This window comes from Salvelinus alpinus, chromosome 8, assembly GCF_045679555.1.
Source record: "Salvelinus alpinus chromosome 8, SLU_Salpinus.1, whole genome shotgun sequence".
In the NCBI taxonomy this organism is placed as follows: domain Eukaryota; kingdom Metazoa; phylum Chordata; class Actinopteri; order Salmoniformes; family Salmonidae; genus Salvelinus; species Salvelinus alpinus.
This window is the reverse complement of record NC_092093.1, coordinates 17,572,809-17,587,672: the sequence shown is the minus strand read 5'-3', so window position 1 is coordinate 17,587,672 and position 14,864 is coordinate 17,572,809. Positions and strand designations below refer to the sequence as shown.

The 14,864-nt window shown below is 44.6% G+C and overlaps 1 protein-coding gene across 10 annotated transcripts in view; it reads left to right on the top strand.

The window, feature by feature from the left end:
• The window catches only part of LOC139582647 (serine/threonine-protein kinase MRCK alpha-like), a 115,472-nt gene that overhangs the window by 30,725 nt on the left and 69,883 nt on the right, over positions 1-14,864 (top strand). For all 10 annotated transcript variants that reach the window (XM_071412824.1, XM_071412823.1, XM_071412825.1 and 7 more), the window contains 4 exons: positions 7,280-7,371; positions 11,017-11,100; positions 12,356-12,451; positions 14,253-14,401. In XM_071412824.1, coding sequence (XP_071268925.1) covers positions 7,280-7,371; positions 11,017-11,100; positions 12,356-12,451; positions 14,253-14,401 — 421 coding nt within the window. The remainder of the gene's footprint in view (positions 1-7,279; positions 7,372-11,016; positions 11,101-12,355; positions 12,452-14,252; positions 14,402-14,864) is intronic.

Genomic DNA, 14,864 nt, shown 5'->3' with positions numbered 1-14,864 from the left:
GTCTTTATTTAGTATAGTCAGGGCGTGAGTTGGGGTGGGCAGTCTAGTTTTGTATTTCTATGTTTTTCCTATTTCTGTGTTTGGCCTGATATGGTTCTCAATCAGAGGCAGGTGTTTTGTGTTGTCTCTGATTGGGAACCATATTTAGGTAGCCTGTGTTCTATTGTGTTTTGTTGGGTGGTTGTTTTCATGCTTTGTGTGTCTGCACCAGATAGAACTGTTTCGGTTTTCACGTTTGTTGTTTTGTATTCGGAAGTGTTCAGTTTATTGTCTTTAATTAAACATTATGGACACTTACCACGCTGCGCTTTGGTCCTCTCCTTCTTCCACCGAAGAAAACCGTTACAGCGCCCCATTTCATGCCCTGGTCTCCTAGTACTTTGGAAGGCTTGGGGGGGATTGGGACGACATAGCTCTTGGAAATCTGGTGTCACTGGTGCGCAGTGCAGCAATAAAGTCAATTTAGTGCTCCGTTGCATGTTTGCGTGCTATGTAAGTGATTCCCAGGATTCCAGACATGTTTATGTATTTAGGTACTTGTTAATGATTTAATGGTTGCACCCTCCTCTCGATGATGGGCTGACATATGGCATATATATCACACATGACAAAATACATGCTTTGGATTCTATTGAAGTCCCCTTGGCTTATTCACATCAGTGGAGACTGCTACCTGAAGGGGTACATTTTCACCTGTATTTTGGGTCATTTACAGGATGTTTTAAAGCTATTTGTGACGTAATGGCTAAACAGTTGCCTGGCTGGTTGACACTTGCTGTAAACCGTATATATTTTTACCTCCTGTTTCAGGAAGAGATGTCACTGAGCACTGCCCCTATATATAGGATCTTCCAACCCCATCTGGGATATGGATGCCTGATGAAGACCTGAGGGTTGAAACGCTGTATAAAATCACCTGGGAGCATGAACAGCAGTGTGCAGCGTTTTCCATAACATTCATGGTTGACGCTTGGGTCCCTCTCGCTAGAAGCTGCTTCGGTCCCTCTCGCTAGAAGCTGCTTGGGTCCCTCTCGCTAGAAGCTGCTTGGGTCCCTCTCGCTAGAAGCTGCTTGGGTCCCTCTCGCTAGAAGCTGCTTGGGTCCCTCTCGCTAGAAGCTGCTTGGGTCCCTCTCGTTAGAAGCTGCTTGGGTCCCTCTCGTTAGAAGCTGCTTGGGTCCCTCTCGTTAGAAGCTGCTTGGGTAGTAGCTTATTGGAAAGTACACATGTTATTTTTGTCGACGGCACCACTGACTGTGCAGCGGTTTCCCCGGACGACGGCACCACTGACTGTGCAGCGGTTAACCCTGCTAAATTTGTAGCCTAATTTGATAATTTATTTGACGAGGATGTCCAGTTGAAATAAAGAATCTCCTATTCAATAGAGACTGAGAAGGCAGCTTTTGTATAAATGTGTTAGATACTGCTGACGCCGTCAAGTCCTCAGGTCATACAGCCATTTTGAGTTTGAGGGGAAAGGTAGCCGTCTGGATACAGATCCCTTATTAGGTGACCAGTGAAAGGCTAGAACTATCACCCTATATTTTATATTATGCCAATACAAGAGATTTTGTAATACAATGGAGGAGGAGGGAAGCAGAAGGTATCTGTCTCTGTCTGTCTCTGTCTGTCTCTGTCTGTCTCTGTCTGTCTCTGTCTGTCTCTGTCTGTCTCTGTCTGTCTCTGTCTGTATCTATCTGTCTCTGTCTGTATCTATCTGTATCTATCTGTATGTCTGTCTGTCTCTGTGTCTTTCTCCTGGAGACAGCATTTTTTTGTTGTTACCTCACTGGCCATAAATATTCCCTCATGGCTTCCAGATGTCCCCCCTCTCTGTAATGGATGTAGGATCTTCTCTCTCCTGTACGGTACTTGTTTTTGTTTCAAGTGCAGAGATGGTAGAGCAAATTTACATTGGCACATGTATGCAGGCCAGCACATATGGAGAGGGACTCGTTTAAAAGAACACGCACACCTGCTTACGCACGCAGGCCTAGGCCTAAACACACAGTATTGAAAGCACAGAACGCTACGGTGACGCCCGGTTACCATATTGACCATGACATTAGGTGAATGAACACACTTGTCTACGCTCTACAGAAGTACCAAATTTTCATTCCGCTGCATCGTAGTGTCTGTGGATAATAAACTTCTTCTAATGGACCTGGATCTGGCTAAGGAGTAGCATCTGGGCTGAACCAGTCCGTCTGTGGATTAGTAGGGCCTACTCATGTTTTTCCAGTTGTTCTGCATACAGTCACTCACAAATCATGTGGTGTTTCTGACCACCGAAACACTCATATTGGCTCATATTAGTGACATTGTCAGTCTCTCTCTAGTAACAGTGAACTCCGTTGCAAAGCTCTCGCAAAACCATCAAAGAAAAGAAAGAGCTCCAGACAAAGTCACGGTTTGGTTGGATAGTCACATTTAAAGTACTACAAACTGACTTGCGCCACACCTTGACATAGCAACTGTTGCTGTGTTTGGCCGACCTGTATATTTTGATAGTGAAGATAAAGATGTAGAACTGGAAGACCTTTGTCTGAAGCTCGGAGTAAAAAGGGTGTGATGTCACAATGTACATTTCTTCACTGTTGGACAAATCGGCACATGATCGTTGGGTAAATCTGAGCGAGACTGGCGCTGTGTATGTATGAGACTGCATGTGTCTAGGCCTAGTAACTAATCTCGTGTTCAAGTTCACTACATCCACACAAATGGTTTCCATTTATAAATCAGACTGATCAACACTCTCGCAAGGCGGCTGTGGGCTTGCCTTTGTAATAAGCCTTTCTGCACCGGAATGTATGCTAGGCTCGTTCTGTGGAAATTGACTGCTGTTATTTATTTCTTAGGAAGTAACTGATATCGTCAGTCCTGGGCTGGAATTTGCTCTGTACACTCCTAGTGAGGCACCCTTTAACTACGAGCACAACTGTGCATGTCAGCTTTAAGGAAAGGGAGTTGGTCTCTCTTCAGGCCATTTGTAGTGGTAGTGGCTTGGCTAGTTTTCTGGGCTTTCAGATAGACTTTCTCATCATCTTGGTGGTTTTGCCAATGTTTGCCTCACTTTACCCACTCATCAGTGAACTGCAGTAAGTGTCTCCCCTACCCCTCTCCCTTAGTAGCCCCTACACATCGTAGCAGACTTGGGGTCAGTTGAAGCAGGTCTGATGAGCGACTACCTACATATTAGAAGCTGATCTGCGGTCAGTTGTCTTCAATTTCATGACTTTATCGGGTACAGTGTTTATATACAGTGCCTTCACAAAGTATTCAGACCTCTTTACTTTTTCCACATTTTGTTGCGTTACAGCCTTATTCTAAAATGGAATAAATAAAGCAATTTCCTCAGCAATCTACACACAGTACCCCATAATTACAAAGCAAAAATAGGTTTTTATAAATGTATTAAAAACAAAAATACCTTATTTACATAAGTATTCAGACCCTTTGCTATGAAACTCGAAATTGAGCTCAGGTGCATCCTGTTTTCATTTATCAGCCTTGAGATGTTTCCACAACTTGATTGGAGTCCACCTGTGGTAAATTCAATTGATTGGACATGATTTGGAAAGGCATACAACTGTCTATATCAGGTCCCACAGTTGACAGTGCATGGCAGAGCAAAAACGAAGCCATGAGGTCGAAGGAATTGTACGTAGAGCTCAGAGACAGGATTGTGTCGAGGCACAGATCTGGGGAAGGGTACCAAAACAATTATGCAGTATTGAAGGTCCCCAAGAACACAGTGGCCTCCATCATTCGTAAATGGAAGAAGTTTGGAACAACCAAGACTCTTCCTAGAGCTGGCCACCCAGCCAAACCGAGCAATAGGGGGAGAAGGGTCTTGGTCAGGGAGGTGACCAAGAACCCGATGATCACTCTGACAGAGCTCTGTGGAGGTGGGAGACCCTTCCAGAAGGACAACCATCTCTGCAGCACTCCACCAATTAGGCCTTTATGGTAGACTGACCAGATGGAAGCCACACCTCAGTAAAACGCACAAGACAGGCCGCTTGGAATTTGCCAAAAGGCATCTAAAGACTCTCAGAACATGAGAAACAAGAATCTCTGGTCTGATGAAACCAAGATTGAACTCTTTGGCCTGAATGACGAGCGTCACGTCTAGGCTAGGAAACCTGGCACCATCCCTATGGTGAAGCATGGTGGTGGCAGCATCATGCTGTGGGGATGTTTTTCAGCAGCAGGAACTGGGAGACTAGTTAGGATCGAGGCAAAGATGAACGGAGCAAACTACAGAGAGATTCTTGATGAAAACCTGCTCCTTAGTGCTAAGGACCTCAGACTGGGGCGAAGGTTCACCTCCCAACAGGACAACAACCCTAAGCATGCAGCCAGGACAATGCAGGAGTGGCTTCGGGACACGTCTCTGAATGTCCTTGAGTGGCCCAGCCAGAGGCCGGACTTAAACCTGATCAAACATCTCTGGAGAGACCTGAAAATAGCTGTGCAGAGACGATCCTCATTTAACCTGACAGAGCTTGAGAGGATCTGCAGAGAACAATGGGAGAAACTCCCCAAATACAAGTGTGCCAAGCTTGTAGCGTCATACCCATGAAGACTTGAGGCTGTAATCGGTGCCAAAGGTGCTTCAACAAAGTACTGAGTAAAGGATCTGAATACTTCATATTTATTTTTTATTTTTCAATATGTCATTATGGGGTATGGTGTGTAAATTTAGAATATTTTTTTCTTATTTTTTTAGAATAAGGGTGTAACCGAACAATGTGGGGAAAAGTCAAGGGGTCTGAATACTTTCCGAAGGCACTGTATACCAGTGGTTTGTACCGGCCAGTGATTGGTGTGTGATAGCAGAGCTGTGTGCCAGGTAGGGCAGACTGGCTATCTCCCTGCCATGCCAACTAGGCCTAACTGGCTGGCTGGGAGAAGAGTGGGGGAATAAGGGAGAGGTTGAGCTCTCTGGATGTTTGTTTTATTTCAGCAGGCATTTCCCTTTTTCACAGGGGCCTATGTTTGGAGAATATTTTTCCTGAACAGAGCCAGGCCGAATGTGTGAAGTCATGGCAACAAGTAAAGTGAGAAGTGTGTGCCAAGCTAAGCGTCGGCTCCTTCTACTTCCAACAATGTGGACGCCGGACATAAGGAAAATGTCAGACTCTTGTGAAATATTTGTTGAAAACCCAGTAATTGCTAATGCAATTTCCCAAATTATTTTCAGTTGTTGAAAAACGCGCAATCTTACAATACAAATAAACACTGAAGGGACATCGGTATTCATCATACCACACAGTAACTGAAAGCCCTGCCTTTCCCCTGTATGTGTTGTAGTAATGAAGTAGTAGCCTGTCTGTGTGTTGTAGTAACCTGTCTGTTGTAGTAATGAAGTAGTAGCCTGTCTGTGTGTTGTAGTAATGAAGTAGTAGCCTGTCTGTGTGTTGTAGTAGCCTGTCTGTGTGTTGTAGTAATGAAGTAGTAGCCTGTCTGTGTTGTAGTAATGAAGTAGTAGCCTGTCTGTGTGTTGTAGTAATGAAGTAGTAGCCTGTCTGTGTTGTAGTAATGAAGTAGTAGCCTGTCTGTGTGTTGTAGTAATGAAGTAGTAACCTGTTGGTGTGTTGTAGTAATGAAGTAGTAGCCCGTCTGTGTGTTGTAGTAATGAACTAGTAGCCCGTCTGTGTGTTGTAGTAATGAAGTAGTAGCCTGTCTGTGTGTTGTAGTAATGAACTAGTAGCCCGTCTGTGTGTTGTAGTAATGAACTAGTAGCCCGTCTGTGTGTTGTAGTAATGAAGTAGTAGCCTGTCTGTGTGTTGTAGTAATGAAGTAGTAGCCTGTCTGTGTGTTGTAGTAATGAAGTAGTAGCCTGTCTGTGTGTTGTAGTAATGAAGTAGTAGCCTGTCTGTGTGTTGTAGTAATGAAGTAGTAGCTCGTCTGTGTGTTGTAGTAATGAAGTAGTAGCCTGTCTGTGTGTTGTAGTAATGAAGTAGTAGCTCGTCTGTGTGTTGTAGTAATGAAGTAGTAGCTCGTCTGTGTGTTGTAGTAATGAAGTAGTAGCCTGTCTGTGTGTTGTAGTAATGAAGTAGTAGCTCGTCTGTGTGTTGTAGTAATGAAGTAGTAGCCTGTCTGTGTGTTGTAGTAATGAAGTAGTAGCCTGTCTGTGTGTTGTAGTAATGAACTAGTAGCTCGTCTGTGTGTTGTAGTAATGAAGTAGTAGCCTGTCTGTGTGTTGTAGTAATGAAGTAGTAGCCTGTCTGTGTGTTGTAGTAATGAAGTAGTAGCTCGTCTGTGTGTTGTAGTAATGAAGTAGTAGCCTATCAGTAAAGGTTGTTGTTGTGGGGCGGTGTTTTGGTCTGGTCTGTTCTCTGTGGATAGTGAGAAGATCAAGGGACTTCCCCTGGCTGGCTGTGACCTTTGCAGGGCCTCTGACAGGGGAGCCAGGGACCTCTGGATCACCCTGGATTTTGATAACTGGACCAGGCTGGAAGACTAACAAGTGGATGGATGGAATGAATGAATGAATTACAATTTGATGTGAACCAGGTGTTCTGCTTACAAGTGCAAAAGGGTTGACCTAAGCAAAGTGCTCCACAGATCTGTAGGCCGAGGCCAAATCCTAACAACTAAACCTATAGACATTAAATACATCTTTATTATGTTAAATAGAACTTAACAATCTCCTACTCCTACAGTATTCCTACCCTGGTGAGCCAACCAACCCACTGGCAGTCTACCTCAGGTTTATTGGAGGATCGATCCAGTAAACAAGGAAGTGGATGAATGGCCTTTCTCCACAAAGTAGGGAAATGCTGCTTGTGTTTTGGCTCCAGCTTTGGTCCATTTCCGCCCTGAGTGCTAGGCTAGGGTAAATGTGAGGGTAACAATAGACCATTTATCACTGCCCTCTGTACATCCGGACCACTGTCATTTACTACAAGATCTTAGCAGTCAAAATAATAGATTGACCCTATATCAACCTTATCTCAATAGGTTAACCCTATATTAACCCCTCGGCATACAGGGCTGACAGCCAGGAAGAGACACACCTGAAATCACTACTAGTGACACTTGCTTTGTCACATTTTAAATATACAGCAATATTTTTTTTATTCTCAGTTTTATGAATTTAATCTTGATGATGCACAATTGTTTGCGTATTCTCGGGTCAAGTAACATTTTGTATAAATGCCAACTTTTGTATGAAAACTGGCGTAGCCTACACAATATTTACCTACGCTACGCACGATTTATAAATGAGTCCCCAGAATGCTAACTTCTCTCTCTCTCTCTCTCTGTCCTGCAGCCAAACCCTTCACCTCCATGGTCAAACAGATGCGCCTACACAAGGAGGACTTTGAAATCCTCAAGGTGATTGGACGAGGAGCCTTTGGAGAGGTAAGCCTTTTTTGTGCCTTTTTTATTGTACGTTTTTTTAAATAATTTTATTTCACCAGGAAGTTTATTTGATATAAATCTTGCAAGACATCAGCAAAGACCAAAGCATTTTAAGTGTAGCCTCCATAAGGCTTAGAAACAAATACAACAACCAAACAATGCATGCAAATACAATATAGTCAGGAATTCAGTCTAAACATTTCTTAATTTAGGAAATCTGTTCCCAAGTATTCACACAAATAAAATGTATGTGATGGTGTCTCGATGTAATATAGGTATGAAATGATTGTTATTTTCAAATACAATCAAATTTTTTTGTTTCAATTTGCGGTGTACAAATTATTATCAATATTTTCTGAGTTGTCTACCCCTGCTCTGTGATTTCAGCAGCAAGGCTGGCTGCTAGGCTACATGCTATCTGCATGACTCAACATGTAAGATAATGCTTTGATCTCTTCTTCACCATCATTGTGGAAGAAGAAAATAATTATGTTTTTTTTATATCTTAAACCAACCCTTTATTTTTCTTATTCACAGCTTGGGGGCCTGAGTTGAAATATCATTTTTATTATGTCTTCTATTGTGTGTGATGTCAAACCCGGGGAATGTTGGTGAGCTAGGCAGGTAGCTAGCGATGGTAGCAGAAACTCAGCTATATAAGGTTTCATGATGTGTGACACATGGTCGTTGTATATTATAGTTTGTTAGGCTAGCTGCTGTGCTGCTGGCAGACCTGGGATCAAATACTATTTGAAATCATTTCAATACTTTATCTGTGGTTGATTGAGCTTGCCTGGCTTCATACACCACTGGAATAGTTCCACACCGGCAAACTCTACCTATCTGGCAGGCTAGAGCAAAAGCTCAAAGTATTGGAAAGACTTGGAATATTGTTTGAACCCAGGTGTGGTGGAGCAGGTTGGTTGGAGCTATGCCCAGTGCTGAGGCCCCTATGGCCTCTTTCACACACTTTTTATTGGGGTTTTATTTCACGGTGAGTGGAAGAACTACATGGTTGTGCCCCAGCCCTGGTCCCTAGCCCAGTGCCAGGCTACAGCCTCACGGTTGATTGCCTCTACTTATTGTATTTATGATATAGGCCCCTGTGTTTACTGTGTCTCCTCTAGCAGCTTGTGTTGAAGAGGCCTAAGTCTCTGTGCCTTCTGTGCTGTGTGAACAGGCCCAGATCTGCCAGTTTATTTCATATAGCCTAGTATCTGTAGCCTACATGCTAATCAAAGCTTTTGAGTTAGCCAGAAAAAGTGGCTGGATTTGTGTAATTAGTTAATTAAATTTAAAAGTATTTACAATCACAGGCCTATTCACAACAACAGTTTCCAGTGGTCGGCAGGCAAAGACTGTAGGATTAGATCTACTTAATGATAATGAGGTCATTATGATTTGAAAGGTCTCTGGCCAGTCCCTCTTATGTCATTCCAGTGGAAAGCCATCATAGTGTAACTAACTGAAAGGTTATCTACCATTTTTATTTCTTTTTTATTTAACCTTTATTTAACTAGGCAAGGCAGTTTAGAACAAATTTTTATTTATAATGACGTCCTACCAAAAGGCAAAAGGCCTCCTACAGGGACGGGGGCTGGGATAAAAAATTAATAAAATGCAAAATAAATATAGGACCAAACACACATCACAACAAGGCACAACACTACATAAAGAGACGACAACATAACAGCAAAACATGACAACACAGCATGGTAGCAACACAACATGGTAGCAGCACAAAAACATGGTACAAACATTATTGGGCAAAGTCAACAGCACAAAGGTGAAGAAGGTAGAGACAAGAATACATCATACAAAGCAGCCACAACTGTCAGTAAGAGTGTCCATGATTGAGTCTTTGAATGAAGAGATTGAGATAAAACTCCAGTTTGAGTGTTTGTTGCAGCTCGTTCCAGTCACTAGCTGCAGCGAACTGAAAAGAGGAGCGACCCAGGGATGTGTGTGCTTTGGGGACCTTTAACAGAATGTGACTGGCAGAACGGGTGTTGTATGTGGAGAATGAGGGCTGCAGTAGATATCTCAGATAGGGCGGAGTAAGACCATTCACATCCACTGATGACCACCTTTACCACGGAGGAGTTCAGCAGAATTCCAGAAAATGTCTCAGGTTTTTCAGAAATCCCATTTTGAGGCTGCTTATTCTCTTCTGGTTAAGGAATCCTCCTACTGGTATTTCTGAAAAATGTTCCTAAAGTTCCCAGTTTTTTCCCTCAGAAATACCAGTTGGAGAATTCCGGAAGGTAATAAGCAGGGAGGGAATCTCAAAATGGGATTTCTGAAAAACCTGGGATATTTGGGAAAGGTTCAGGAAAAATGGTCAACTCTACGGAAGAGTAAGAAGTGGGAAGCTGTGTGAACTGAAAACGGAGGTGAAAGAGGACATTTATGAGCAGGGTCTTCTCATAGTCAGCTGGGAGAGAGACCGCGTCTGTCTGTTCGTTGGGAGAGAGATTTAGGTGTCTGTGCGTGATGTTTTGGCTCTCCTGATTAATTGCTTTTATAACACTACAGCTGTCGTACATGTCAAGCTCCGACACATGTCTGAGTGGTGAAAGCTAAGAAAACGGGGTGGGGGGATTACACACGCTATACACAGGGACACTGCCAAGAAGCTTCCCCTCCTCTCCTCCTCCACCCACATCAGACCCGCAGGAGAAACCCAAACAGCGGAGGAATGTTGTCATTGCGTTGAATTTAGCATTCTCCTTATTTTTCTTAATCTCAGACTCCAATAAGGCCGAGTGTGTTTTTTATTGTGTGTGTTGCGTGTACTTTCGCGTGTGTTTGCGTGTATGTGCGTACGTACATACGTGCTTGTGTGTGTGACTGTAGGGATGATTGGTGGTTTAAATTCCTCCCGTGGTGGAGGAGGGAGTTGTGGGGAAGCTGAAGTGAAGAAGGCTTTCTCTTGTGTCCTCTGGCTGGCAGACAGGCAGGCAGGCAGGAGAGAAGAATCCTGCTAGCTGAAGTCCTCTGGCCTCTCTACAGTTGCAACTCAACTCGTTTTAGGAATGCTCTTTACTACACTCAGGTCTAACAATGGGGGCTGACTGGGGTTGTGTTGGAGACGTTATCACTTAACAGTAGTTTAGCCAGCTAGCTTTCCTATCCTTGCTGCAAACCCATTGTAATGAGTGTTATCTGTGCTGCCGTGCGGCTATGGCACGTTGAGCTGAAAGATCCCTGCTGTGTGTGTCTCGGGTCACTACCTTCATGTCCTAGGTCACTTCCTGTCCGCCTTCCTTTCTCTTCCTCTTCTCCACTTCTCCTCTGACTCTATGGCACGTTGAGCTGAAATATCCCTGCTGTGTGTGTCTCAGGGGTCACTACCTTCATGTCCTAGGTCACTTCCTGTCCGCCTTCCTTTCTCTTCCTCTTCTCCTCTGACTCTATGGCCATGTTTCATTCCACAAAGATGCTCACTTCCCTTCTGCCCTCATTCACTCCCCTTTCCTGATCTAACAGGAGTGGGTCATGTTCAGTAGGGAGAAAACGTTCTGGAACTGAGTGGATTTATTTCCCATGGTTTGCCCTATTGAACATTACAGGAAAGATGTAATTAATATGGTGGATGGAAACTTTCTCTCCTCAAACTCTCCTTCTCTCCCATGCTTCCTGTAGGTTGCTGTGGTTAAGGTGAAGAATGCAGACAAGGTGTTTGCCATGAAGATCCTCAATAAGTGGGAGATGCTGAAGAGAGCTGAGGTGAGTTCTGGCTAGTAACAACAACCGCCATAGCATTACAGCAGTGTTAAATGCTAACAACCGCCATAGCATTACAGTAGGACTAAATGCTAACAACCGCCATAGCATTACACCGTTACAGCAGCGCTAAATGCTAACAACCGCCGTAGCATTACAGCAGGGCAAAATACTAACAACTGCCATAGCATTTCAGCAGAGCTAAATGCTAACAACCGCCATAACATTACAGCAGGGCTAAATGCTAACAACTGCCATAATGTTACAGCAGCGCTAAATGCTAACAATCGCGATAGCATTAGAGCAGGGCTAAATGCTAACAGCAATAGTATTATAGCATTTGCTACTCTGGGGTAAATACTAACAACAGCCATAGCATTACAGCACTACTCAGGGCTGGATACTACGTTGAGTTAGCGTTATGTAACTCCTTGGCTTTTCCAGAAACATTGCATTAAACATTCAATGCAAAATGTTCATATAATTGTCAGTTACATGTGCATGTCTCAAGTTTAGAATATTAAATGTGAATTTGAGTACATAACTTAATTAAACTTTAGAACCTATTTGCAGTATGAGAGAGCGATCGTGTTCAGTGTATTTACATTTTAGTCATTTAGCAGACGCTCTTATCCAGAGAGACTTACAGCAGCAATTAGGGTTAAGTGCCTTGCTCAAGGGCACATCGACAGATTCTTCACCTAGTTGGCTTGGGGATTCGAACCAGTGAACTCAGTATATCTGTTGCTGCTGTGCTTTTCTTTTAATTGGCAGCTGTTCACAGTGGTCTGTGTCTGTGTAGCTGTTCACAGTGTTCTCCTGGGCTTGCAGTTTTCATACCTCGGGCTCATAGAACCGAACTCCCCACTGTGTTTGGCTGTCTCTGGACATGGGAAACTGTCTGCAATATAAACGCTACTCTCAAACCCATGTCCTCATTAATGTACCTCATGACATAGTCTAGCTATAGGTTGTTCATACAGATGGAAATATATGAATTTGACTATTTTATAAGTTTGTTAGAAAGTGTAATTGAATTGAAAATACTTAATTGACCCCTAAAGGATCTGAAACGATGTTTCCCACATAAAGATAGAAATATAATCTATTAATTCTATGGTTGTCCACCACTAGCAGACACAGGAATTCAGTACACACACAGGTTGGACCGAAGTGTGATGGACCGAAGTGTGTGCCAACGAGAGTAGCTACAGTACATTCTGTTTATATAATGGTTACCCTTTGACCTCTCCCTCAGACGGCGTGTTTCCGGGAGGAGCGCGACGTGCTGGTGAACGGGGACAGCCAGTGGATCACCACCCTGCACTACGCCTTCCAGGACGACAACTTCCTGGTAAGATCTCCACTAACTTCCCCTCTATTCATATGGGTTTCAATATATGGTATGTCTGCATCCCAAATCGTAACCTATTGCCAATAGGACTCTGGTCTAAAGTATGACCACTGATTTTAAGGGGTGTAAAGGGTTGCTTCCAAATGGCATATGGCACTGGCCAAAAGTAGTGCAATATATAGGGAAGAGGGTTCCATTTGGGATGTACACAAGCTGTGAAGAGGCCGGAATGAAATTAATAATATGATGACGGTAAAGGAGGGATGGGTGGTTGACGGTAAAGGAGGGATGGGTGGATGACGGTAAAGGAGGGATGGATGGTTGACGGTAAAGGAGGGATGGATGGATGACGGTAAAGGAGGGATGGATGGTTGACGGTAAAGGAGGGATGGGTGGTTGACGGTAAAGGAGGGATGGGTGGTTGACGGTAAAGGAGGGATGGGTGGTTGACGGTAAAGGAGGGATGGGTGGTTGACGGTAAAGGAGGGATGGATGGTTGACGGTAAAGGAGGGATGGGTGGTTGACGGTAAAGGAGGGATGGGTGGTTGACGGTAAAGGAGGGATGGGTGGTTGACGGTAAAGGAGGGATGGGTGGTTGACGGTAAAGGAGGGATGGGTGGTTGACGGTAAAGGAGGGATGGGTGGTTGACGGTAAAGGAGGGATGGGTGGTTGACGGTAAAGGAGGGATGGGTGGTTGACGGTAAAGGAGGGATGGGTGGTTGACGGTAAAGGAGGGATGGGTGGTTGACGGTAAAGGAGGGATGGGTGGTTGACGGTAAAGGAGGGATGGGTGGTTGACGGTAAAGGAGGGATGGGTGGTTGACGGTAAAGGAGGGATGGGTGGTTGACGGTAAAGGAGGGATGGGTGGTTGACGGTAAAGGAGGGATGGGTGGTTGACGGTAAAGGAGGGATGGGTGGTTGACGGTAAAGGAGGGATGGGTGGTTGACGGTAAAGGAGGGATGGGTGGTTGACGGTAAAGGAGGGATGGGTGGTTGACGGTAAAGGAGGGATGGGTGGTTGACGGTAAAGGAGGGATGGGTGGTTGACGGTAAAGGAGGGATGGGTGGTTGACGGTAAAGGAGGGATGGGTGGTTGACGGTAAAGGAGGGATGGGTGGTTGACGGTAAAGGAGGGATGGGTGGTTGACGGTAAAGGAGGGATGGGTGGTTGACGGTAAAGGAGGGATGGGTGGTTGACGGTAAAGGAGGGATGGGTGGTTGACGGTAAAGGAGGGATGGGTGGTTGACGGTAAAGGAGGGATGGGTGGTTGACGGTAAAGGAGGGATGGGTGGTTGACGGTAAAGGAGGGATGGGTGGTTGACGGTAAAGGAGGGATGGGTGGTTGACGGTAAAGGAGGGATGGGTGGTTGACGGTAAAGGAGGGATGGGTGGTTGACGGTAAAGGAGGGATGGGTGGTTGACTGTTAAAGGAGGGAGGGATGGATGGTTGACTGTAAAAGAGGGAGGGATGGGTGGTTGACGGTAAAAGAGGGAGGGATGGATGGTTGACGGTAAAAGAGGGATGGAAGGGTGGTTGACGGTAAAGGAGGGATGGATGGTTGACGGTAAAAGAGGGATGGATGGGTGGTTGACGGTAAAAGAGGGAGGGATGGGTGGTTGACAAAAAAGACTAAGGAGAAAGAGGGAGGCCTGAAGAAAGTAAAGTTGGAAGATGGAGGGAGGAAGTGGGGGAACACTAGAGGAATACAGAGAATGTTACTTGTACACTATTGTACAGTATTACTACTACTACTACTACTGAGAGATTTATTCTCTCCTCCCCTCCTCTCTCCGCAGTACCTGGTGATGGATTATTATGTGGGTGGGGACCTTCTCACCCTGCTTAGTAAGTTTGAAGACAGGTTGCCGGAGGACATGGCAAGATTCTACCTGGCTGAGATGGTGCTGGCCATCGACTCAGTGCACCAACTGCATTACGTCCACAGGTGAGTCTCACACACACACACACACACACACACGTGTTTGTTAACGAGTATTATATTAATGACTCATGAAGACTCATTAGTCCAAGCCACCTGTATGACCACTGAAATAGTTGGTTCCTTTGTGGCTCTAAATAAAAGTATTCCAAATATTGATTCCTTAATGAAGCAGAGAGAACTGTCCCTCCTAAATGAAGCAGAGAGAACTGTCCCTCCTTAATGAAGCAGAGAGAACTGTCCCTCCTTAATGAAGCGGAGAGAACTGTCCCTCCTTAATGAAGCAGAGAGAACTGTCCCTCCTTAATGAAGCAGAGAGAACTGTCCCTCCTTAATGAAGCAGAGAGAACTGTCCCTCCTTAATGAAGCAGAGAGAACTGTCCCTCCTTAATGAAGCAGATAATTTTTTACCTTTTTATTTAACTAGGCAAGTCAGTTGAGAACAAATTCTTAATTACAATGACGGCCT